Here is a 26,706-nt window from a genome sequence, read left to right as displayed (position 1 = left end):
GTAATCACCGAGGTGAGACAATTGGAGAGGTAAGCTCTAGTTGGTTGTTGAAGAAAGAAGAGTATTTGGACAGATATGGCAGAGGAGCCACGTACACAAATGTGCCCAGGTACGGGCATATGGAAGGGCTGAGAGAGAGTTAACACTTGAGTTTGGCTGGAGTGGCAATAATGTGCATGCTACACCAGAGATCACTGGGGTCCTTAACGTCGGGTATTTGCTCTGTAGGCAATGGGGAGTCATTGAAAGCTCTAGAGTAGGAGAGTGTCACGGGCAGTGTGGTGTGCTAAGCTGATTGCTCTGCCTGGGCTGCGTGACACAGCAGGCGGGGGAAGCAGCCTGGGGCAGGAAGACCAGTTAGCGCTCCAGGCTTCGATGGCAAGGACCGGAGGCAGGAGGTGGCAGTGTGAGTGCAAGGTATGATGTGGAAGTGAGAATCACCAGTGAAGTGGTGATCAGCTTCCAGATGAAGAGGATGAGCTTGCAGAAGCTGGGTGCGGGGTCAGGGTTTCTGGAAACCATGCGTACCCCTTCCTGATGGCCATTTCTCCCCCACAGGTCCTAGCTGCCTACAAGGATGCAGTGAGCTTGTCTGCCACTGGGTTTTACAAGTACGTAGGGTGCTGATCTCACCCATCTCCCAATGTGCTTTCACCCTAGCCTCCCAGATTCCTTCCAGCACTGAGTTCTGTCAGCCTGTGGTCAGGAGAGAGCAGTTCCATCAAAACTCTTTATCTCTTCAGTGGACTCCCACTATTTCCACTTAAAGATGTTCTAAAATACATAGGATTACTGAGCTATGTGCCAAGGAGGCAAAAGCATGAGCTGCCCTCAGAAGAACCCCATTCTTTCTGGGCTTAGTAGACTGTTCCCCTTGGGGAAATCAGTGATTCCTTCTGAATCTGTTTCCTCATTCATGACAGAATGGGACAGTTACCAACCATTCCTCTATCAGCATCCCTCTGTGAGAACCGGGGGTGGGGGGTCCCGTATTCTGAGTTACCCTTGTGTGTTACTTTGTACTAGGCATTGGATTTCTTTATGGGGGCTTTCCTTCAAAAGAGTGAGAGGAGGATTTAGAGCACATGGTCTTGTTAAAAATTGTGGAATTCAGCCTAACTTAAAGTGAGATTTAGAAAAGAGCTCATATCTTCTGCAACTTTAAAACCCAGCAGCATGAAGAGCTAGAGATCTGGCCTGTCTGATTTAGAAGCTGTAAAACAATATGATCATATTGACTGTCAGCCATAATATTTTAGCTTTCTCTAGGAAATTTAACTAAGACCTTTCCTTTCATCCATCAATGGATTTGGCCCATAGTTCATTGTTTGCTTCAAAAAGTTTTTAAAAATATATTTATTTATTTCTATTTTTTTAGGCAAAACAATGTTGTGCCAGTGCTCTCTGGGTTATGTAATATTTGACCTACACAAACACAAACTAGTGCAGATTTTCTGATAAGTTCCTATTTCATTTTTGGAGTTGATAAAACTGGGGTTATATAAGGGAACGCCCAGGTGAAGATGGTGAAGTGAGAGGTCAAAGTGAGTTGTAGCTTCTTTTGGGAGAAACTGTCTTCCTCAGCCCCGTATTGATTTTATTTTCATGCAGATTCTGATCATATCACATTATTTCTGTGTAATATATAAAATAACATAGATACAGAGTACTATAAACCCTGGTGTGAGAAGACACACACATATATACATACATATATATCTGACTCATGCAAAATTGCAATTATATATAATACTCAGGATTGAAAAAGAAAAAAATGCATGAAAACACCTACTTTTATTATTAACACTGTCTTCAAATCATTTACTGACATTTAGAAGGGACCCGTAGATGAGGAGTAATGCAGGCTGGTGGCTGCTGAATGGTGCACCCAGCTGGTATGAGATACTGATCTTATTAACTTTCACCCGTGAGCAGGTGAGCAGCCCTGTGAGCAGGTGAGCTGGTGTGAACAGCCCCAAACTCAGCACAAGAGCCTTTGGTTCTGAGATCTTGAATTCTAGCTCATAGATCTTTTGGAGTGTGAATTTCATGTCCTTTGTGAGCTCAGGGAACTCTGTCACCTGTTTCTACCATGTAGAGACCAGCACGCTGATACTAAACACCGCTCGGCTGTACAGAATGTTTTGTATGAGGGCCACTGGCAACATAGCACAGAGACAAGAGACACTGCTCTGGAATACCTGGGTTTCATTAACACGTTGAAATATTCAAAACACATGGACTTCTTAGAAGAACAGATGAATGAAAAAAATAAAACCTTGGGGGTCTTAAGATGTTGTGGGACAAGCCATCTGTGTGTGTATGGGGGGATATATTCATCTTAATATATGTGCAGTGTTTTCTGTTTTCTGCCCCAGAACACCCAACCTTGGCTACAGCTTTGAGACCAACTCAGGGAACCCCTTCCATTACTTCTCCTATGGGGTGGCTTGCTCTGAAGTGGAAATTGACTGCCTAACAGGGGATCATAAGGTAAGAAGTTTGCAAAACTTCAGCACTATGGGGGAAATAAAGAAGAGAAACAACTGGACTGGAATACCAAGAGACAAACTCTGTGGTTGGGACAAATAACGCTTTACATCATGGCTTGGCAAACTTCCTGTAAAGGACCAGAGAGAGAAAACTAGGCTTTCTGGGCCACAGAGACACTGCTTCAGCTCTGTCATTGCAGTGTACAAGCAGCCATAGATACATGAAAACAAATGAGCATGACTGTATTCCCATAAATGTCATCGATGCACACTGGTTGTGAATTTCATGTATTGAAGAGTTTTCACATGTCACCACATGTTCTTTTTATTTTTGTCAGTTATTTAATAACATAAAAGCCATTAGTAACTCAGAAGCTGTACAAAGAGAGGGGAACAGCTGGATTCAGCCCATAGAATGTAGTTTGGTGGACCCTTTCCTTCCATGATCAACCCAGACCCAGGTCTGAAGCCCCAGGGACCTGCAGACCTGCCCCTCCTATTCACACATGGGTGTGTGAGCATTGTTTTGGGTTACTGAGACCATTGCCATTCCAGTCCCTTCCCCAGCTGCTGCTAAGGACTCACACTTCTGCAGTGACGATGGCAGCGGAGACTGACGAGAGGGCGAACACTCCTGCCCGAGCCTGTCCCGAGCACTCTGCTTGGGAAAGTACTATCTGGGTCGGCACTTCATAGTCTAAGGGTCACAAAGACACATCTATCATTCCACGCATCCCTTCCTTCTCAAACTGCTTTTATTTCACTGTCCACTGCAGAACATCCGCACAGACATTGTCATGGATGTTGGCTCCAGTCTGAACCCTGCCATCGATATTGGACAGGTAAGGCTCATGGACAGGGAAGGAATCTGGGTGGTGATAGACTTGGCTATGATGTGCCCCATTTTCTTCCTTGGGTCACTAGCCACAGCATCTTGTCCAGGGTCATTTTTATGTGGGTCTGAGTGTGTACCAAGTGTGTCTTCCCCAGAGTGGGATTTAGGTGGATGAGAGCCCACCTCCCTCTTGAGGCAGAAGACAAATTAGTGTGGATCGACTTGGAAAGGGTAAACAATGAATGGAGAAAACATTGGGTGCATGCATGCACGCACACACATGCAAAGTCTGAGAGAGAGCACAGTTGGATGGAGAGTGAGTTTGGGATCAATGTGCAGAAAGTGAGGTCTGAGGTCAGGAAAGCTAACCCCTCCTCATTTTTCTTCTGCCCACAACAGCAAAGTACTCAAGAATGGGCCCAAGCAAGAGGAGTAAAGGGAGGGCCCAAAGAAAAACACTCTGGGAAAATATGAGAGTATTGAGATAGAGCAGGTGGGAGAGGAAGAGACAGAAGGAGGAATCAGAACCTCAAGTACTAAGCATCTGGCAGAAAATGTAAATTACATTTCTCAGAAATGGACAATGACTGAGTACACAGAACCCTCATCATTAGCCAGTTCCTTCGTTCGCTGACCAGCCCTTGGGCAGGCACTGAGCTGGGCACCAGACGTGCAGATGGTTAGTGCCTGGTTCCCCTAAACATTCTTGCTTGGCTCCCTGGCACCACCTCCCTGATTCTGAGGGGTGAGGCTGGAGGAGCTGACCAGTGAACCAGTAGAGCATGACAGGTGCCCCCAAACAAATCTGAAGGCTACAGCAGGGCCACTTCCCAAGGGCAGGAAGGGCTGGGAGTTCAAAAAGCCTGTAATCTACTATCCAAAAAATCCCTCCTCTCAGGTGGGTGACTCAAAACCACAGTCCTGCTCAGCCAGCACACAGGAGGAGCGTGGGTGCCTGAGGGACCCTCAGCCACCATTAGCCTGTGCGCTTCTGTCTCAGCTTGAGGTCACTGTTTCCCCAGAGACAACATGGGAGAAGCATCTTCACCTGCCCTAAGGCAGGTTTTAATGGGAAATGAGGCCTACCATGGCGCAAGCCTCCTGGGAATCTCTGACAAGTTCTGATGCTGACCTTCAGTGTTAATACCCGTGCGAAGGCCAGAGAGGTTATCCCAGGTGGGTGGGAGCCATGTGGGCAGTGCAGGGCTGTCTGCAGCTTCTTTCCAGGCCCCAGTCCGGGTGGCTTGGTGCCCGCTGTGGGGAGCACTACCTGTCCCCAGGGATGGGGGAGGCAGTGCGTCCATGGTCTCTGTCTGCCCTGCAGGTGGAAGGGGCCTTTGTCCAGGGCCTGGGCCTCTTCACCTTGGAGGAGCTGCATTACTCCCCTGAGGGGGTCCTACACACCCGCGGCCCCAGCACCTACAAGATCCCTGCATTTGGCAACATCCCCACTGAGTTCAGGGTATCCCTGCTCCGTGACTGTCCCAACAAGAAGGCCATCTATGCATCCAAGGTAATGTTGTCCTGGGTCTGGGCTGCCTTCCTGTCTGCACTGTGGGAGACCATGGCTGGTGACAGGTTCCAGCCACCTGCCATGTGGGTTTGCAAGGGGCGCGTCTGGAAGAAAGAAGAGGGCTTGACACTGGCTTTGGTGATGGTGGTGGAGGTGTTACAGAGCGAAAGGGGGTTCTTTCACATGACACCTTGCTATAAAATCCAACAACTCGTATTGAGGAAAAGAGGTCTTTATTTACAATATTCCAACTTGGGGAGGGTGGTTAGCACTTCAGCTCAGAGCCCTGTTCTCTCACGGGACCCAGGACTTCCCTTGCTCTCTAAAAGGCTAGAAGCCAAACCATGCCCAGAAGTTCCCCATCCCTTACCTATCAGCTGTCTCCTTCAGGATCTGGGGTACGATGTCATCAGCTTCCATATAACAGTCCAGGAAAACATGTGCCGTGTTACACTGGATCATGCATGGTTCTCTCTCTGCTCTTTTAAAACTGCATGGATCTCTTCTTCTACTTCCTTGCAAACCATGTGGATCTCTCTCCTCTTTCAAAGCTGCATGGTGCTCTTCTAGACAAAATGCCTGCTACCTTATTTTTAAATCCCTGACTGTGTCCTGTGACGCAGTGGGCAGGGTAACCGGTTCTGACCATTCACAGAACCTTGTGCAGGCTCTGTGTGCTCTTTCCTCACCATGCTATGGTCAAACCTGCTCCCATCTCCTTGAGGCCTTGGAAGAACCAAAGCCATTTGCATTACTAAGACACTAGCTACCAGCCATAGATATGCAAAGGCATCTTGAAAGCTGTCCACTTCCCCCATCCTCCAGCCACAGACTCCAGGGAATTTGGGGGGACCTGCTCTGTAACAGAGGGGCAGGCGGTCCTGCCTGAGAACCAGGGGACTGGGTTGAGCATGACACTACCTCCATTCAGTTGAAGCTGGCTCCTTGGGTACAGTGAGGAATTCCTTAATCCAATTCTGTGGATCAAATCCTACACCAGTGTCCCAGGTGTGCATCCTTGATGTTGCATCCCAGAGGTAATCTCGCAGATGCAGCATCTGTCATCCCATGAGAACCAGCATATTCACTGAAAATGGGGCAGTGCCTCTGTGTACCCCAATCACCTCCTTCAGTTGCTGCCACCTGACCTTAAACCTCGATCAGCATGCCTGAAGGATGATAAACATTCTCTGTTTCTTCTCTGTCCCCAATAAGTATGAAAAAAAAAAAATGGTTGAAAATCAGTCAGGTTGATTGATATAGTTCTAGATCTAAGGAAGACCGATAATCACTCCTAAGCAGTGAAACCCACCCATTTGCTCACCTCATGGGTTACGTTACCATGGGAGGGTCTGGGACACTTTGTACTCCCTACCAATGGGCTCATGATAAAAATGCAGCTCTGTGGGACCTACCCCTAGAAATCTTGATTCAGTGGGTCTGGGGTAGGGCCCTGGGACATGCATTTTTAATAAGTGTCCCTAGTGATTTTGATACAGATAGTCTCTGGTCTGTGTTTTGGGGACAAAATCTCCTCTTCTAGGAAAGGTTTTAATTCTTGTTTGTCATGATGTATATATTCCAGCAGATGCTGTAAGTGTAACTGGGGTGCCCGTAAATGCTGGTGTCAGAGTTGCAGGTAGATTATTTCCTAGGTTTATAACTGAGAGGAAAGAGTTGAAGTTCATGTCAGGTTTTGTTTGTTTCTATGGTATAACTATTTAATATTACTTTTAACGGTACATTATATTTGCATGATGTCATCAGAGACTCACATACAGTTCAAAGAAGTGTGCCAACAAGGTCAGTCATTTACTAGATGGATTATTCTCAGCCCCTGATCAACTGAGGCTGGTTTGTGATGGTGGCTGTGGTTTCAGCATCACTGACTGTCCTTCTGTGGGGGCGGGGGCCTCTTGGCCTGATTTCCTGTCCCCCACTCTGTCCCCTCAGGCTGTCGGGGAGCCCCCCCTCTTCTTGGCGGCCTCCATCTTCTTTGCCATCAAGGATGCCATCCGTGCAGCTCGTGCTCAGCATGCAGATAATAATACCAAGGAGCTTTTCCAGCTGGACAGCCCTGCCACCCCGGAGAAGATCCGCAATGCCTGTGTGGACAAGTTCACCACCCTGGTATGACACTTCTTGAGCACCTACTCAGTCTGGTGGCCACTGAGTCTCAGAGGCCTGGGGCGGAACTCTGAGAACTGCAGGGGAAGGTTCTGCAGAATGGACAGTGAGATGTTAGGCTCTCTTTCAACTGGGCAGCCTTGTGTCAACGCCATCCCCCACTCTCCATTGAGGCACTCCCTTGAACTTGCAGGGAAATAACAAGAAAGCCCCTTAAACTGCAGCTTGTAGCTGGGCCTCCTTAGAGGAAGGAGAGCTGTTTGATACACAGCTATCACCCACAGATTTCATGATTTTCCATAAAGAGGAAGGTGATGGATAAAACTCTGGAAGAGCCTAATTCAGTGCCCAGCACTAGCATGTTTCTTGAGACCCTTCTTTATTAAAAACACCGTGTGAGGTACTATGGAGATGGAGAGGAAAAGAGAAACAAATTCATTAATTAGATGACCCACATTTGTTCTGTGACTACCATGTGCCATCCTGGTACTGGGGACATACAGGTGTCCTTGAAGTCTTTGCAGCCTTTTAGGAAACTAGATGATCTCATTGTATGGTGCCTGGGGACTACCTTGGAGGTGTTTGGCCCTTGCACACACAGGACTCTTGTTGCCTTTGCACTGGCAGCCTCTGCTGAAGTGGCAGAACCAGGTTCTTCCTGGTCCCCAAGCTGGAGTTTCTCCGGGGTTATATGGTGGGAACTTTGATAGACCCTTTGGCTTTAGAGGTGAAGTGGGTACTTATGGACCCAAAGTGTTCCAGGAATGAGGAAGGTTCAGGAGAGCCCCCAGGGTGGGCAAATCTGCTGTCCCAGGCCTCAGCCCTGAGAGTGAGGGAGGCAATGAGTCTTTAGTCAGGTCATCCTTCAGGTCTACCAACAGCGTCAGCTACAGGGCAAGAGCCACGCAGTGTGTGGAGCTGCCAGGCAGTGAGGATGTCCACAGCTGTCTGGCTGCTTCTCCAGCCCAGGACTCCCCCCATGGTCCCAGGGCTGACAGTTAGTTACCCAAACCCCTTTCCTGAGGGGAGAAGTGCTGAATGGCTGGCTCCCTAGAAGCTTGCACAGTTTGCAGTTACTTCTTGGGAATAATCTGATGCTCAACTCAGTGATTTAATGAGCCCCTCCCAGGCCCCAGGCCTAAAGTGGAGATTCTCATCTAAGCCCCTTTGTTACGTAAAAAACACACCAGTGATTTTAAAATCCCTGCAGTGGATTTGACCCAGCTGCTGATTCTATGTTCTCGAAGAACTGTGAGTGCCATGTAGAAGGGACCACTTCTATATTTGCTCATCCCTGTATCTCCAGAGCCTACTCAAGTGTCTGCCATGTGAAAAGTGCTTAATAACAAAAACAATGAGTGACTAGGAAATTAAGGGGTCCCGCCCTGGGGGCATTCCAACAGCTGAGTGGTGTTTGGTCTTAGAATGGTGGCTGGCAGTGGTGGGAGGTGAAATGTGTATAAGAGGGCGGGAGGGACTCTGCCCAGGTGGCTCAGTTGGTCAGAGCAGCATCCACTACACCAAAAGGTTGTAGGTTTGATCCCAGGTCAGAGCACATATCTAAGTTGTGGGTCCGATCCCCGGTCGGGGTGCGTATGGGAGGCAACTGATCTATGTTTCTCTCTCACATCCATGTTTTTCTCTCTCCTTTCCTCTCTTTCTAAAATCAATAAACATGTCCTTGGCCGAGGATTTAAAAAAACAAAGAGGGTGGGAGGAGACATGTACATGGGAAGACCCTGGCAGTCAGTTCTTTGTTGTTCCTTTCTAGTGTGTCACTGATGTGCCAGAAAACTGTAAACCCTGGTCTGTGAGGGTCTGAAGAGAAAGCCCCCAGAGGACTCATCTTATGCTGCATGGGCGCTTTCATGGAGCATGGAACGTGAGTCTATCCTGGTGTCGGGATGACAACGCTGTGTTTCATCTGAATGGTGTTTGGAAGAACACTGAATGCATTGGAAGATTTTTATCAAAAGTGTGATTTGCAAACATAACAATAAAGCAAATTATGAACTATTAGGCCCAAGCCCAAAGTGGCTGATTGATATGCAATTAAGGGTCATTTCATGTCTGTTTTAATCATGTATATGATTAAATTGATTTAGGAAGTGTTTGTGCTATGTCTCCACTCACTGGGCAGACTGTATAACCTCAAGTGTCTGTCCTTCAAAGAGGAATCCCACAAACCTCCAGAAGCTTAAACCAAAGTTACTTTAAATACATGTGCCTGCCTCAAAAGCCTTTCCTTCAAGCCAACGAATGTCACATTATAACTTCAGATCTGTACTCAGTTTCTCAATGGGACAGTGGGGTGAGATTCAAGCCTCTAACAACTTTTGGGTCATTGGAGAAAATAAAGAATGAAAAGAATTCAAGGTTAATTGGATCTAGTTTTGTTAAGCTGCTTAAGGTAAGATCACTATAACACCAAAACCCAACAAACCCAATTATTAAGCACCTATGATGTGCTACGTCTCTTTTCTTTCCCTTTTCGTATGTTCAAAAGAAAAGAAAAGAAAAGAAAAAGAAAAAGAAAAAACCATCAGGTTTCAAATCTCCCTTTGAAGCCAGAGTAACTTCTATTTAGAAAAGATACTACTAAAAAGCAAGATGAGCCAGAAGGAAAACAGTCAAGGAGCCTGGATTCTCATCCAGCTCTGTAACTGTGTGACCTTGGATGTCACTTCCTTTTGCTGTACTTCATTTTACTGCAAAATGAAAGGATTGCACTGGAATAATCTCTAAGGTCTTCTCCAGCTCTCAAATTCTATAAATATAATACGTGACCTAGAAACTCCAGATATATAAGGAAGCTGCAGTTAACAACAACTTAGCTCCCTTACTATGATGTAATGTCTGGGCCTAATGAACTCTGCTAAGATTCCCCCAAGTCCCCAAGGTTGGTAAAGAACAAGAGAAAGGCAGACATCCTGTAGTTGCTCCAACAGGTGATTTCATCACACTGTGGTACTAGGTGGAAGATGTGACATTGTCATAGGCCTTCATTACATATAATACCCACGTTTTGCCAGACAGGGACCATAGTTCTGGCCATGGAAGGCTAGTGGAAACCATGCAGCTGAGCCTGGAGCTTGATGTCACTAATAAAACTGTTCGCTGCCTGGCACGTGAGAAATGCTTACCCACACCGAATGCTCACATTTGCCATATCTTAGCCAGCCTTCATTTCTGGAGGATGCACGCACCCAACACTCACAGGCACTCACGCTGGTACACACACCCATTTCCCTAAAAAATTCCCTTCCGACATGATTAAAACTAAAGAGCTTTAAAAATCGAACCAGTAGTTACATTGCTATCCACACATGCCTGTTTTGAATGGGTTTTCTGGAATGTTCTAGGGCAGCAATTTTCAACAGGTGTGCTGCAAGAATTTTTAAAACGTGCAATACCTGACTGTTTAGTCAGGGACACTGACCTCTTTTCCTTTAGACTATCAAATAAAAAAACAACAACAGCCAATACAACAATTCATTTGGTGTGAAAGCCCTGTCTTGAACCATAAATATATAGGTTATATGTAATAGAGTTGCATTTATTGGTCATGTCACATAATAAGATTGCATCTGATTGGTTAATTCTTGGCACCAGAAATCCTCATATGTATACAAGTATAGGCACCTGATTTTTTAAAAAGTCACTTTGGAGCAAAAAGAGCAGGTAATTACTATTATTATTATTTTTTATAAATCACAATTATACCTATTTTTTTGTCAGGCTGGCAAAAAAGAATGGTGTGCCACAGAATTTTAGTCACTAGTTATGTATGCCATGAGATGACAAAGGTTGAAAGTCACGGTTCTAGGGCACTCCCTGAGACTGAGATGTGTCCGCTGTCATTATGGAGGCCGGAAGGGCTGAACAATGACTGTGAATTCCCTTCTGAGCTGAGGAGCAGAGGCAGGGCAAAGTGGCCATGAAAATCAATTGAGCACGTGTTTTGTAACATGAGGTGCTGTCTTCCTGAGATACTTTGCCCTGCTCTCTTAATCTGTAAACTACCTCAAGTCTACAAAATGAGGATCCTTGGTCACAAGGATGCCGCCAACAGTGCCTGCAGTACCGCCCTGGAACCTGCAGAGGGCAGTGGAAGACTGGACGTGAGACCGTGGCCTCCGCAGGCCCAGCAGCGTCGCATCCCTCTATGGTTAGTGACTAGGGAACTGATTTAGGATGTCAGAGTAGACTAAACGTCTTCAAAGGTCTCTCCGAGAGCTGGAATTGAAGCTGACTTAGGGTTTCATGTGACAAAAATCTTCTCAAAGGAGCTCTCTGTAGATACGGGTCAGCCGTGAACGTCTGAGCTCCTGACAATGGCTAGCGGGGGCGGCGGGCAAGGCTCATTTTCCGAGTGTGCAACTTGGCAGGTGCTACGTTTAGTGCTTTACATACAGGGTCTCATGTAATCCTCCCAGTCCCCTTAAGAGGTGGGACTTCAATTCCTGTAATGACAGGAAGGAGAAGCCCTGCCCACAGCCAGGAGGAGAGCTGACTCAGGGACGGTTACTCCTGGAAAAAGACCATATAGCCCATGAGTCAACTGCCTGTCTGGCCCCCAGGCCAGGAAAGCTGGCCAGGGCCGGGACTTGGCCGGCCTGTCAGAGTGCACTCATGCTAAGCAGGCTCCTGAAGGCTGGTGGAGGCGCCAGAATGCCTGTCTGTTCACCTATAGGTGGGGGTAGGATTCTCACGCTGGCATGACCAAGCGCTGAACTTCTGTCCAGAGGCAGAGGATGAACCTCCTTCCCACTTCAGAGCCAAGGTGGCTGGGAGACCAGGAAGGAGAGGACAAGATGAATGGAGGTCGTAGGATGGACCCCAGGAAAGGGATCAGGACAGAAATAGTCTTAGCTGACTGATTTATGACTGGGGACATCCCTGAGCCCATGGTATTTTTAGCTGAGGGGGGAGCCTGGAAACCATTCTATTTGTGCCTATTTTAAATCTGGGAATAAAGCTATTTGGAGCATTCAGCTTCCCAGACCTGCTGAGGTTTGACGTTATCCTGGGGCCCCCAGGCTCAGGGGTCTGACCTTTTGTCACTATCCTGAAAAGGGGGAGTACTTGTTCTCTAAGGCAGGAGACAGATCCTGTGACAATCTTGTCACCTGAAACAAAGCAGCCCCCTAACGGGAATAGAAATTTCAGGCGCTGCCCAGAGATTGTTTGACATCATCTCCACCCTTAAACTGGCCCGGTGCTGGTCTCGCACAATCCCCAAGACCAACTCAGCATCCCAGAGTTGGAAGGACCTGCCTGGGGCGGTGGGGATGGCAATGTAACTTCAGCAGAAGGAGGGACCATTTTGTGCCCAGGAGTCAAAATAGCCTTAGGTCAGCTTTCTCGGGGTGGCCCATGAGAAATACACATCCTTACCCTGGTTCCTCTGTTCTAGCCTGACACCCCCACCCCACCCCACCTTTCAGCAGGGAAGAAAGCAGCAGAGCTCTCTGCTCTGCCTTTGTGACATCCTGAGGGGGGCACCAGGGGTCCCTGTCCTGAGACTGAGCCCTGGTTGTTGTGGAGGTGGGGGGCTGGGAGAATGGTGGTGCCCAGGCTGCTCCCATTGTTCCAACGTCCTGCATCAGCCCTGGGAGCACAGAGCACATTCCTGAGAGTCTAAGCAGAATGGGACTTGCTCCCTCTTCTTCCGCCTCACCTCCCATCTTTAACACACCCTAGTGGGAGTGGAGACAGGGTCCTGTCTTCTTCGCGGCCAATTGTCCTAACCTTTGAGCCCATGCATTTGCCCTGTATTCTTCCTTTCTAGGGGTTCTCCTTGCTGCCTGACATCACTGAGGGGTGCTGCCTCTCCTTGCTTCCCCCCACCGAGGCTGGCCTGAGATCCTGCTCTGGGGCAGTCGCCTCAGCCCAGGCCTGGTTATTTGGAACTGATGTAACAGTGCAGGGCTGGCCGAGCCCCTCTGTTTCTCCTCTTTCCCCTCTTCTCTCTGGGGAAAGTCACTTAGCTCCTCTGAACCCCAGTCTTTTCATCTATAAAATAGGCCTGGATAAACATACCTACCTGCTCGACTCTTGTGAGAATTGAGAGAGAGAATGGGGTTTAAAAGCACCTTGAAGAATGCAGAGCTGTCATTTCCAGGTCTTTGATCAAAACACAGGTGTGAGGGAAGATGCAAAAATGAGTCCAGCTCTCGATGGATGGTAATGAGATCGGGGTGATGGGGAACTGGCAGCAGACAGAGAGCTGTGATCTTAAACCAGGTAAGACCAACTCATATGATTATATTTTAGCACAAATGCCAAAAATGATTGATTAGCACGTCTCAGCTTCTCACACAAATGTGATTTTCCCAGCACACTGGGTGGGGAGGAGGGCTGGCTCTCAGCTCCCCACGGCTGACCAAGTGGCACAGAGGAGATGGCAGACAGAGCCCCCCAGTCTCCCCCAAATGTCTTCCCAGGCCTTTATCAACAGGCTGAAAGGAGATGGTCCCTCTGTTTTGTTATCCATGATGGTTAATCTTGTCTGGCAGTGACAACAACTGACATTCTTAAGCAGGGAACTTGACTTTGCATTGTTTTGTGAAACTCTTGCAAGAAACCTATGAGGTATGTTTTACAGTCACGCCCGTTATACGGGGGAGCAAACAGAGGCGCGAGGGGAGTAGATGGTGTGCAGTCATTGTGCAGCCAGTTCCCGTGTTCCAGGCTTGGGCCTCTCCCTGAGCTCTTGGGTGATCTTAGGCAAATTGCTTAAGTCTTTGTACTTCTACTTTCTCAACTGTGAAATGGAATATTGATGGTTCTTCACAAGGTTGTGCAGAGGATGGCAGGCATCTGAAAATGCAAGGAAAGCACTAAACTCAGTGCCTGGCAGGGAAGTTTCTATTTTACACAGTAAATGTCTGAGTGGTGACTTAAACCCAGGTCTCCCAATGCCAGACTTTGAGCTCTTTCAATGGGGCAAGGCTAGCTCTTAATTTTGTACTTTACATGCTTCAGTTGATGTTAGCCCTGGATAGCATGGCATAGGCACACACACAGACCCCTCTTCTTACTCCCCTCTACCCCAGTCTCTGATCCAAGGGAAAGAGGGGGACCTGGCTCATTGCCAGAAGAAAAGTACCTACGACAGAAGGAGGACTCTCCTGCTCGCTATCCAAACCCAGGACAGCCTTCAGGGCCAGAGGCATGTTCGAATGGTCTCAGGAGGGAGAGAGGAGAGCACTATTGATAATTGCCCCAAGGCCACTTCTTCCACCCCCACTGGGAGGCCCTGATTACCAGTCTTAGGAGGAAGGCCCTATTATATAGATTGTATGTATGACAGAATGGATGTATGGGGCCTTGTCCATTTTCTTCATACTCCTTGAGAGCCAGGGGTCCCAGGAAAAGTCAAGTGGAAGTGTTCTTTGTCCTCTCAGAGGTGGGTTAAGGACTTCTCGCAAGAATTCTGTGTACTTCGTAGGCTCTTTGGAATTAGTGGCATTGGTCCCACGGTAGCTGGTGGCTCTGGAGTGGTTCTAGGCTTTCCCATGAGCTACTCTAATCTGGCAATGGCCTCCCTCCCCTCTCCAAACTCTACTCTGTTCCCTAGGGCCAGAAGTGCCACCTGTCTGCATTAGATATGAACTAACCTTTTTCTTGATTGTGCAGGACACTCATTCTGCTTCTTCATTCCTATGTCACATCAGAGGACGTCGGCGCAGCCTGCACTACACAGTCACTCAGAGGCTGAGGAGAGCGGTGGCTCCGCCATCTGGCAGTTGTGCCGACTGGGATGGGAGGTCTTTCTGGAGCTCTTGCTCTTAACATTCTGACTTTGAGTTCCTTCTTTTTTCTCTGAAACTTGGGAGGTTCCCTTTCTTCTTTTTTGAGCTCAGCTGTGATAAACTTGTGTTACAATCCCCACAACATTTACATCCATATGAAGCAGAAGAACATTAATTAAAAAAATATTTTTAAGTATATTTTATTGATTAAGTTGTTACAATAGTTCCAATTTTTCCCCCCTTTGCTCCCCTCTGCCCAGTACACCCTCTTCCCTAAGGCAATCCCACGCCCCTTAGTTCATGTCCATGGGTCGTGCATACAAGTTCTTTGGCTTCACCCTTTCCTATATTATTCTTAACATCCCCCTGTCTATTGTGTACCAACCGATTATGCTTCTTAGTCCCTGCATCATTTCACCATCTCTCCCCCTTTCCCTTCCCAGCTGACAACCCTCCAAATGATCCCCATACCTATGATTCTGTTCCTATTCTGGTTTGCTTAGTTGGATTTTGTTTTTATTTTTTAGATTTAGTTGTTGATAGTTGTGAGTTTGTTGTCATTTTAGTGTTCATAGTTTTGATCTTCTTTTTCTTACGTAAGTCCCTTTGACATTTCATATAATAATGGCTTGGTGACGATGAACTCCTTTAGCTTCACTTTGTCTGGGAAGCACTTCATCTGCCCTTCCATTCCCAGTGATAGCTTTCTTGGTTGTAGGTTGCTTTTCATCACATTGAATACTGCTTGCCAGTCCCTTCCTGCCTGCAAAGTGTCCTCTGAGAAATCAGCTGATAGTCCTATAGGCAGCCCCCTATAGGCAACTCTCCGCCACTCTCTTGCTGCCCCAAGGAATCTCTCTTTATCTTTCACCTTTGGCATCTCAGTCATGATGCATTTTGGTGTGGTCCTCTCTTGGTCCAGCTGGCCTGGGACCCACTGTGCTTCCCGGACTTGTATGTCCATCTACCTTTGCAAAATTTGGGAAGTTTTCCTCATTTTTTACAATTCTTGCTTCCTCATTAAGCACTGGTTGACTGTTTTATTCTTCCTTATGTTCCAAATCATTGATTTGAACCCCGGTTTCCTTCCCTTCACCATTGGTTTTGTGTAGATTTTCCTTTGTTTCACTTAGCATAGCCTTCACTTCTTCTCTTATGTGTTTGCCATACTCAAGCATATCTGTCAAGCCTGTGAGCATCTTTATCACTAGTGTTTTGAATTCTTCATCTGTTAGGTTGTCTATCTCCTCATCTGTTAGGTTGACTATCTCCTCATCGCTTAGTTCTCCCATTGGAACCTTGATCTGTTTCCCCTTTTGGGCCATACTTCTCTGTCTCCTCATTCTGACAGGCTCCTGTGTTTGTTAGCCTCCATGTCCCAGGTAGAGCTATTGCTTCTGTTATGGTGTAAGGGGTGGAGCCTTAGGGACTTGTCAGTACAAAGCCACCTGTTTCACCACGTTGTGGCGCTGTAGGTGGGGGAGGGGCCTGAGAGGGAACAATGCTGCCTGCCCAGCACTTGCCTCTTTTCCAGGCACCTCTCCCATTTCCACACCAGACTGGCGACCCTCTAGCTGCTGCCCTGGCTGTCATTCCCAGAGTGGGTGGGTCTACGGACAATCCAGGACACTGAGAGTCCCTTAAGCAAGCGGACTCTGCTAAGACCGGCACTTTCTGCCTCCTCCCCAACCCCCACTGGTCTGCACAGTCAGAAGCAATGAGGCTTGATTTTCCCCAGTGCTGGGACCATGAGCTTCGAGGTCCAGTGAGGAGCTGGGAATGCTCCCCAGGTGTCCCTCATGACTTTTTAAAACGTGTGACTGTGCTTTCTGCTGGCCTGCCACTGCCGCCAATGCTGCTGCTGCTGCTGCCACCACTACACCGTGTCCTCTCTGCCCTGGCTCCGCCACTCCTACCTGTCTGGATGAGTATTTCTTCTTTATATCTTTGTTTGCTGGACTTCCACGCAGTTTGATCTTTCTGGAATTTCTGGTTGTTTCTAGTTTTGAGGTAGTTGTATTCCTTCTCAGTTGTGGAGGGAGATGTAGCATGTCTGTCTATGCCTCCATCTTGGCCAGAAGTCCCAAGAACATTAATTTAATTAGAACTTTATGTTACCAGAAGTTGAATCTTGTAAGAGGTTATATTTTAAAACATTTTGGTCCCCAATTGCAATCCTACTTATTTTGTGTATGAAGTTACATGTCAGAGTCAACTGCCAGGCACTCAGATTCCAAGCATCCCCAAATTAGTATATTCTACTTTTTGCACATCCTAATTTTCTTTATGCTGTAAGTATCTGTCATCAATCAGCTATTCCTTTCTCTACCTGCAAATATTACTAGGGCCCATCTGTCAATTCCTAATTGCCACAGCAATTCACTTTATTAAACAATAACCGTTCACATAGGTCATGAGATATCTTTCCTACAAAAGCTTAGCACTGACTACGTTTGAGGTATGTGTTATGTATGCCCTGGGAGGAAAATAAAAATGAATAAGCCTCTGATACTGACCTGAGTAGCACAGAGTCTAGCAGGAGTCATAGGATAGGTTTATAAATAACCCTCATGCCAGGTGGACTAGGGTAATGGCTGAAGAGACTCAGGGGCAGGAGGCTTTGAGAATTCAGAGGGCACACTCCCCAACAGATGCAGGAACCAGAGAAAGCTTCACTGAAGTGACATTTGCCCTGGTGCTGAAGGACGGTGTATGAGTTTCCTCTTGCTGCCCTAACAAATCACCACAGATCAGTGCATCAAAACAACATCTTGTCATATATACCATGGTGACTATAGTTAATAATACCGAATTGCATGCATGAAAGTTGTTAAGAGAATTACTATCCGACAGTTCTGTAGGTCAGTGTGGCTCTTCTGGGTTCTCTGCTTAGAGTGTCACAAGGTCAAAATCAAGGTGTTGGCAGAGCTGTGTTCCTTTCAGGATGCTCTAGGGGTGAATCTACTTCCAAGCTTATATATGTCGTTGGCTGGATTCTGTTCCTTGCGGTGGCAGGACTGAGGTCCTGTTCCTTGCTGGCTGTCAGCGGGGGACCTGTCTTTGCTCCTAGAGGCCACCCCCAATCCTCCTCATGTTGTCCACATTGCTGCCTGTAGCAGCGGGGGTGGCACCCCTCTCTGACTCCTCCTTCTGCCACATCTCTTCTGCTTTTAAGTGTTCACGTGATTAGATTGGACCTAGTGGGTAATCCAGGATCATCGCCCTATTTTCATGTCTGTAACCTAAATTACATCTGCAAACTTCCTTCTGCCAAGCAAGCCAACAGATGTACAGGATCCAGGGATTAGAACATGAACATCTTTGGAGAGCCATCATCCTGCCAACCACCGATGGGTAGAATTTACTTATCTACGCTGAGCCATGCCAGAGCTCTCCAGGGAGAGAGAATGGAAAGAGCAAACCAGGAGGAAGGAGATCTCATTCAAGGAGCAGTGAAAACAGCCAGCCTTTCTCAGAGTATGAACTGGCAAGTTTCTTCCAAATGATGAGATACGTGTGCAAGCTCCTGGATAGAACGTGTCCTTCGGATGGGGATGAGGGGCGTTGTGCCAAGCACAGGGCTACTTGCCTCAGTTTTGCAAGGAAAATTGCTGTGGTGACATTTCTGCACTTCCTGTGTATGCTTTGTTCCTCAGGGTTTAACAGTGCAATTCTGAGAACCTTCAATAAATAACTTTTATTTAATATTGCACCTTTGTGGCACCAAGTACTGGCAAATCAGAAGGATGTCATCATCACCCACAATCCTGACACTTGGACAGAACAACTGTTTAGGTTTTGTTGTTTTGTGAGATGCCTTTAAAACTTACCAATGTATCCACCCAGCTTTCCCTGTCTATTAATATTCTTCCTCAATGTTATTTTTAATGGATACATAGTTTTCTATTGTATGGATGGCACCATGCTTCAATTCATGAATCTGCCAATGTTGACATCTGGCTCGTTCCCAAGCTCTTTTACTGTCATAAACAATGCTGAGATGAACATAACAAGGGTTGTTTTTACAGACATGTTGAACAGGATGTCATCAGACTCTCAGCAGGAGTGCAGAGGGGGGCCTGAGTGCAGTCACAGTGGTTTGGGCGAACGGCCCCTTGCCCAGTTTCTGCACTGGGGTCTCGGCTGTACCTGTGCGTGTTCCTTTGTCGTTGACTTCATCCAGCGGCACCCCGGGGCCCCATTTGGGACCCTGAAGCTGCAGCATGAGGAGAGGGTGTCAGAGCAGTGGCTGAGAGCTGTGGGGGACAGCGGGAACTCAGCTGGGTCCCAGTCCCAGAGCGGGGGCCGAGGCAGGCTCCGAGTCCTGCAGAGAGCAGCCGCCAGGGAGACGAGCATGAGGCTCCCTGGGACTCACTCCTGGAAGTTGTTTCCTTTGGGAGGAAAGGGGAGAAAATAGCAAAAGTCACGTTGCTTCAAAGGGATGAAGGGAGAATGGACAATCTGTTGCTAAAGGCTGCAGCGAGGACAGGGATGCTATTTGTGCTTCTTTCATTTTATCCAACTCCTGCTTCTCTGTTTTCTCCCCGGGGCTCCTTCCACTGCCTCCAGATCCTTGAACAAACTGTACGATCTTTAAACTAAACATGTCCCTCCACAGTTTCCTCTGGAGGGTGCGGATTGACTGGAGAAAAGCAGGAGGATCTTTTTGGGGTGACAGAAATTTTCTGTTTGTTGAACGGGGTGTGGGTAAGCATCTATCAAAACTCACTTAGAACTATGCATTTCACTATAGGTAAACGATCTTCAGTATTTTAAAATTAAATGGGTTTCACCTTTGCAAACCAGCAGAACGTTGCTGTTTTAGAGCAAGTTAACATAAATGGGATAAGGTGGAGTGAAAACAGGAAGAAAGGCACAAAAGGCTGTGTAGGTGCTGGTGCTGACCACCAGTGAGAGGCAGTGAGGGAGGGGACCCTGGTGGGAAGCTCAGCTCCCACCCCAGTTCTCCTATCTGCTCATAAGAGGCAGACGGAAGCCTGACCTTGCAGACTTGTGCCATGGCGAGGCTCTAAGATTGCATAACAGCCAGCATCATTCCTGGCACATTCCTGAACTTAGGGGGCCTTTTCCAGGGCGATCTGCAGCTAGCTCTGGGCTGCTGCTAAGCTCTGTGTTTCCTGCGTAAGGTGCAGAAGAGTCAATGGGCCCCTGGGAAGAGGGGAGAGAAGATAGAGGCTGAGGGTGCCTCTAACCGCTACTTCTATAGGCCAGAGAAACCCCACCCCAGGGCTGCTGGGCTCTGCCTTTCCAGGGTGGGCATTGGGGAAAGAGGCTGGTGCCTGGGGACTTAGCAGTCCTGACTGAGGGAGGTGGGCCTGGGGGCAAAAGGAGGATCGTTTTTTTCTTCCCTTGGCAATAAAAAGTAAGCATAGCAATAGCAGGACCAGTGAAATGACGGCCTGCAGCCCCTACCACCACCACACAGAAATGAACCTGATTACAAGAAATATCGTTCTAAAGCAAATCTTGGAGGTATTGTGTGTGTGTGTGTCTATACATATATATATGTATGTATGTATAATCTGTTTTAGCTTTAAGATTATTCATATTTGAATAGCGAGCCACATGTCATCAAGTCTAGTTATGGGAAATGAATAAGCCCCACTGTGTTAGTGCCAGTCTGCATCCCTATATACTATAGTGGTGCAACCCATAATAAACTATATTGACAATGATGAACTAACTATAACTTTTCATTAAAGACCAAAAAGGGCAGCAATTTAAATTCATGACCAACTCAAGATAATGATGATGGTTCTCTGATTACGGTGAGTTCTTCTCAATGTCTGTGGGGACGTCCAATGATGTTTGTGGACTCTGCTCCTGGACGTCCACAGGGTGGCTCTGTTCTGTGTGAATGCCTTCCTCCTTGGAAGAATGGTGAGTTGGGGTCCACTGTTAACCTCAGGAAATTTTTAATGTGGTTTTATGAGTCCAGAATAATAGTAATTTACTTAACTCACTAGGTAGGTATTTGGTAATATTTTAACGTAAAAATAAAATTTTATACAAATTAATGAGAGGATCAGTAGTGAGTGACTTATCAGAGACACCCTCCCAGGGCTCCAGGGGGCTAAATATTATACACTGAGAAGCCTTGAACTAGAGCTGTAGAATCATCTGGGCTTGTTACTGAATGTAGCTTCTAGCCCCACCCCCCAGCTCCATCATGCAGAGATTAAATGGGTCAGGACCATGGCCCAGGAATCTGCATTTTAAATAAGCACTGGAGGGGATGCTGATACAGGTGGTCTACAGATATGAACTAATCAAGAACACCCTAGCAAAAGAGTGGGACCACTCTAGTCAGGTGCTGTGCACACCTGCCTTTATGAGTTCTGGGTGGACGGGTGGGTCAGACCAATTCGACAGCCAGAGACAAGGAGGGCAATGAGGAGGGACCCAAACAAGGCTGTCTCTCTATGTTGGAGAAATTTTTTAGTTTGATTCTTGAGTTGTGACAACTGAAAGCAAAGTAAAGGTCAGTTTGGGGGGGGAACTGAGGATTGAGAGACCTAGAGGCCAAAGCCAGAGATGCAGTATGTGGGGGAGAGGACCACAGAGAAGGCTTGCAGGACACAGGGGAAGTGATAAAGGAGAAGGAACGCACATTCCCGCAGCCCTAACTGTGTGCGACGGCCTGACCTACCCATTCACTGCTCCCCACAATGCTCTGAGCTGGCCAACAATGTTCCTTCTTACATGTGGGGAGATGGTGGCTCAAGAAGGTTCAACTGGCTAAAATAAGTATGGAAGTCAGGATTTTATTCCAGGGACATGTGGTTCCTGAGCTTCTCCTGCTCATTACCTAGTGCTTTGTAAGGTGAGTAAATAACGTTTCATTATTTCATTCATTCACCCAACATTATTGAGCTCCTACTAAGTGTCAGGCATTGAGAGGGGCACCAGGGACAAAAAAGACACTAGATTTTAATAGAAGGCACATACATTAGACAACCACACATGTAACTATAACTTTGCAAAAGTTTGTAAGAACTAAAAGGAAAAATTTCAGGCTCTGAAAAAAAGAAAGTAGGGGCTCTTAATTTAGGCTGGGGGATCAGAAAAGGCCTCTGTGGGAGTGTGATATTTAATCTGAGACTTGAAGGATGGGGAGGAATTACCCAAGCTCGAGGATGCAATGAATGTTCCAGAATTGCACTGTCCAAAGGAACTTTCTGGGATGATGGAACTTTTCCACATCTGTGGTGTCCAATATGGTAGCCACAAGTCACGCGTGACTACTGAGTGTTTGACATGTGTCTAGTGTGACTGAGGAACTGAATTTTTAATTTTATTTAATTTCAACTAATTTAAATGTATATTTAAAAAGCCACATGTGGCTAGTGACCATTGTGTTGGAGAGCACAGCTCTGGGACAAAGGGCACGTTTATGGGAAGTACCTGAGCATAAAGTGGCGGAGCGGAGGGGCGGGGCGTGGGAGCAGGGCGAGGCTGAGTGGGCAGGGTTCCGTGTGTGCAGGCACTTGCAGGCGGCATGAATCGTTTTCAATTTTGCTGCCATGGGGACATTTTGAAGGGTCTCAAGAAGAGGAGTAACTTGGTTAATTTTATGTTTTAAGAAGATCACTCTGTGCTATGGGAGAAGGGTCACAGGGGGCGAAAGTGGGAGAGGAGAAACCAGGCAGGAGGACGCGGTGGTGGTTCTGCCTCAGGGTGGACACAGCAGAAATGAGACGTGGAGGGACTTGTGACAGAATTTTCAGGTAGAATCGAGAGAACATACGTTTTTAAAGGTAGGATTCTGCTCCCTGGACCTGTGTTGTCTTGATACGGTAATCACGAGTCTCTTGTGGCTACTTAAATTTAAATGAGTTGGGAAAGTTGCTTGTCCACGCTAGGCACGTTTCAAGTGCTCAATGGCCACGTGGGGCTACTGGCTGCCATTGTTTGGTCCCCTGGTTTTAGTGAACGTTTCCATCATCACAGAAACTTCTACTGGCTAGTGCTAGGGTCACTTGGAAAGGTATTTAAAAATGAGTATAGAAAAGGTCACAAGTCCAACATCCTCACGTGCTGGAGGACACTCAAGTCATGTTGCTAGAATGGTACCAACGCCAGGCTCCCAGCTGGCAACTTCCTTCACGCACACACTTTGTAGCATCGTTGGCAGAAATACCAGCTTTCCAAGGGCTTTGCATCCAGAAGGAAAAGGCAAAGCCATTCTCACTCCTTCCCAAGCTTTTGTCCATGAGGAGGGGGATTGAAGGTGGGTGGGAGCAGAGGTGAGGGGCATATGAATGGTGTGATGACCCTATTTGACAGAAGGCTAACCTGAGGAGCTTCTGGCAGTGACTGAGTAAGCAAAGGCTCTGGGAAGACTTAGGCCTGATTCTGATGCAGACCACTTCATATCCATCACAGTCTGGAGGAGGAAGCATGAGATATAAGCAACTCACAGCTGTCATTATTGTTCCCAGCTAACATGGCCCAGTGCTGGAGACTCAGAGAACGTATCTTCAGTCACTTCTGCAGGAAGGAACACATTATCTTCTGGAAACCACACACCATGCAGGGAACCTCATTTTGTCATTCAGTCCCATGCCCCTACCCCGCTTCTCCAAAGATGTACCTAAGAAGAGGGTTCCAAAGAAACCGCGCTTACACATCACACCTTGGGTCTAGGTCCCAAGGAGGCATTGATTCCAGAGAAGCAGAAAGAAAAACAAACAAGAAAACCCTGAGATAACAAACTTCCTAGTGACCTAATAATTCTGGGAACAGTGAAGTGAGTTCACAGGAAGTAGGTGAAAACAGAAAAAAAAGCCTTGTTTTTGTCACCTCTGAGCTTCTAGTTATGGGCAGGGCTTAGCCTCAGAGTGTCAAGTGGAGGAAGGGGGTTGGGAAGCTGCCCGAGGAGTAGGCTGGGAAGGAGGGGAAGGCACAGCGGGGGACAACAAATGCCTGAGGGCATGCAATGCCCCCTAGACTGACTTGCTAAACCTGGGACACACTTGACTGTGGGACTGTTCGTTTATCTGCAGGTGCCCTCTCTCAGCTCCGGCTGCTTGGCAGACCACCACATTTCTCTTCAATGGGGCAGGGGCACCTAACCATCTTCCAGAGTTTCTTGTGGTCCTGGGCCTTCTTGGACTGTGGACAGATGATCCATGACCATGACGTACCCATAGGTCTTGCGTCCCTCACTCTAGTGTTGTCACTCACACTTGAGTAGGATGGCAAGCACAGCTGCCACCGCTTGCACCCTGGACACCGTGGGAGGTGCCTCCTGTGCATTTGCTTGTTTAAACATCACAGTCCCTGTGGGATTATGTTATCTCCGTTTTACCAATGAGACAAATGAGGCTCAGCAAAACTATAGTAACCACGTGATCCAGCAATTGTACTCTTCGGTATTTACTCAAATGAATTGAAAAATCAAATCCACACAGAAACCTGCATATGAATGTTCACAGCAGATTTATTTATAATGGCCTGAACTTGGAAACAACCAAGATGTCCTTCAGGAAGTTAATGGATAAATAGACTCTAGTATGTCCATACAATTGAATAATTACTCAGTGCTAAAAAGAGATTAGTTAGTCAAGCCATTAAGAGACACAGAGGAACCTTAAATGCATATTATTAAGTGAAAGAAGCCAATCTGAAAAGCATACATACTGTATGCTTCCAACAATATAACATTCTGAAAAAGGCAACACTATGAAGTAAAAAATTCAGTGGTTGCCAGGGGTTGGGCAAGGGATGGATGAATAGGTGGCGCACAGAGGATTTTTAGAGCAGTGAAAATACTCCGTATGATACTATAATGATGGTGACATGTCATTATATATTTGTCAAAACCCACAGAATGCACAACACCAAGGGTGGACCCTGATGTAAACTATAGACTTTGGGCAATAATGACTTTAGGTGACAATGTAGGTTCGTCAGTTATAAAAAAGGTACAACTCTTGTGTATGATGTACCTGGGAGGGGGGGCTGCTGTGGAGGTGAGGAGATAGGGTATATGAGAGTCTCTGTAATTTCCATTCAACGTTATTGTGAACCTAAGACTGCTCTAAAAATGAAGTCCTTTTTTTAAAAAAAGAAGTTTCAGTACCTGCCCAAGGTCCCAGCCCGAGTGAACAGTGGGACCTAAATGCAGGACTCCTTAATTCCAAATAGCATGTTCTTCACTTTCATATTACCCTACCTCAGTCATCTTTCATAATTCATAATACTTTCATTTTTAATTCATGGCTTTAATTCACAGTGATAACACGATGTGGGCATTAATCCTATTTTTCCGATAAGGAAATAGGCTCAGAGTCACTCAAGTCATGAACTGGGTTGGTGAGTAACTGAGTCAGAACTTGAATGTAGGTCAGCTGACTAGGTGCTCTTATCAGATAACCATTGACTTCTCTGACCCAGAAACTCATCTGACCTAGAAACACACACAGAGTATTGTCCGGGCTGACTGTCGTCACCTACCAGCTACTACATGACTTTTGCTGGATGCTGAGCTATTCCATCAACTGCAAGCAGTGGAGGGAGCCCTGTGAACCCCAGCACTTGGGTCCTGTCTCTGCAAGGCAAGATGCGTGAAAATCAGCTTTACCATTTGTCCATACCCAGACTCAATGGGTGTGTGATAAAGGGAGAGAGAAGGGGCCAGGGAAGAAACTGAGTTAGTGTGGAAGCTCAGCACCTCACCTCTTATCCAAGAAAGCTCAGCTCTTCTTCCCACTAGGATCATGGGAGTCTGGGCTGCTACATGGGTGGCCAGACCTTCCAGTATGGAGGGAACGCTTGCAGTAGCCATGGAGAAGACCCTTGGGAACACTGGGGACATTCAAAACTCCCTTCTCTCTGTGTTCCCTCTCAAAAGGCAAGTTTGACAATGCCTTCTGCATCCCTGTGAGCTGAGAACTTGTCTGGCTGAAATCCTGATCACATGCTTGTCTGCCCTCTCCTTCAGATCCTCATTCTTCCCTTTGCTTTTAGACCAAGCTTTCTTCCCTAGTCTCCTAGGAAAGGAGAAGGTGGAAACTGCTGCTCCTGTCTGTCTGTCTGTCTGTCTGTCTGGTTGGCACTTCTCTTTCTTGGCCGAGGTCTACACTCTGGCTCACTGATTTCACTGTTTTATGAGGGGCCAACCTGGGAGTTAGTAAAATGTTGAAGCCACAGCCACCCTGCTGCAGAAAAACAACTAGAAACTTCAGGTGATAACCACGGGGAGCTGCGAACGTGGAACTGGGCAGGTTGTGCACTGCCCAAGGGTGCCTGGCCAAGGGGGTGAGAGGTGAGTGGGGTCTGAAATGGAGACCTTGCTACCTCACCAAGGTGTATCCCCTCAGTCCAAAGGGACATCTCTCATGAGCACAGAAATGCCAAGTGACCTGAGCTATTTTAAAGGCCATGCTGATCACTGTTTGTAATTGGCATTACGGTTGTCATTTTTAGTCCCAGATACTACTTGACACAGTGTGAAAAGAAGCTGAAATTGGGAATCAAGGTCCTGGGATCATGCTAACTCTTCCACTTATAAGAGGTCATAACTTTATACGTCTCTTGGCCTCTATAAATTCACTCCCAAATGCTACCAAATACCCATTCTCATTGATCCTCACAGAATATAAATAAATAAATAAAACAAAAACTCCAACTCTGTAAGGAAAACAAAGCATTGGGTTCCCATTCCCAGAGGAAAAGTTAAGTGATTTGACCAAGTTAGGAAGTGGTGGAGAAAGCATGGAACCTGGGCATTCTCTTTTGGGTCCAGGCCGCCCCTCCCCAGCTCCATGCACACACATAGCACGTCATACCTACGCAGACAGGTATGATTTCAAGGCACCCGCATACTCACCTTCCTTGAGTCTCAAAATGAACCAGATGAGGAAGACCGTGCATGTCTTCAGGGTGGGTCGCACTGATGTCTTATTCGCCCAATGCTAGGGGAATGAATGTGCAGAATTAGTCACGAACCGTTAGTGA

At 47.0% G+C, this 26,706-nt stretch overlaps 1 protein-coding gene across 2 annotated transcripts in view; it reads left to right on the top strand.

Annotated features, from left to right (window-relative positions):
- The window catches only part of XDH (xanthine dehydrogenase), a 60,256-nt gene extending 50,908 nt beyond the window's left edge, over window positions 1–9,348 (top strand). For both annotated transcript variants that reach the window (XM_090281102.1, XM_090281101.1), the window contains exons 31-36: window positions 559–611; window positions 2,379–2,493; window positions 3,269–3,334; window positions 4,652–4,840; window positions 6,794–6,970; window positions 8,739–9,348. In XM_090281102.1, the coding sequence (XP_090137228.1) occupies window positions 559–611; window positions 2,379–2,493; window positions 3,269–3,334; window positions 4,652–4,840; window positions 6,794–6,970; window positions 8,739–8,789 (651 nt within the window). In that variant the 3' untranslated portion in view covers window positions 8,790–9,348. The remainder of the gene's footprint in view (window positions 1–558; window positions 612–2,378; window positions 2,494–3,268; window positions 3,335–4,651; window positions 4,841–6,793; window positions 6,971–8,738) is intronic.
- The last annotated feature ends 17,358 nt before the right edge of the window (window positions 9,349–26,706 follow it).

Source organism: Furipterus horrens, unplaced genomic scaffold (assembly GCF_987537825.1).
Source record: "Furipterus horrens unplaced genomic scaffold, mFurHor1.1.pri manual_scaffold_6, whole genome shotgun sequence".
Taxonomy (NCBI): domain Eukaryota; kingdom Metazoa; phylum Chordata; class Mammalia; order Chiroptera; family Furipteridae; genus Furipterus; species Furipterus horrens.
Note: the sequence above shows the minus strand (reverse complement) of the source record. Positions and strands in the feature narration are given on the sequence as shown.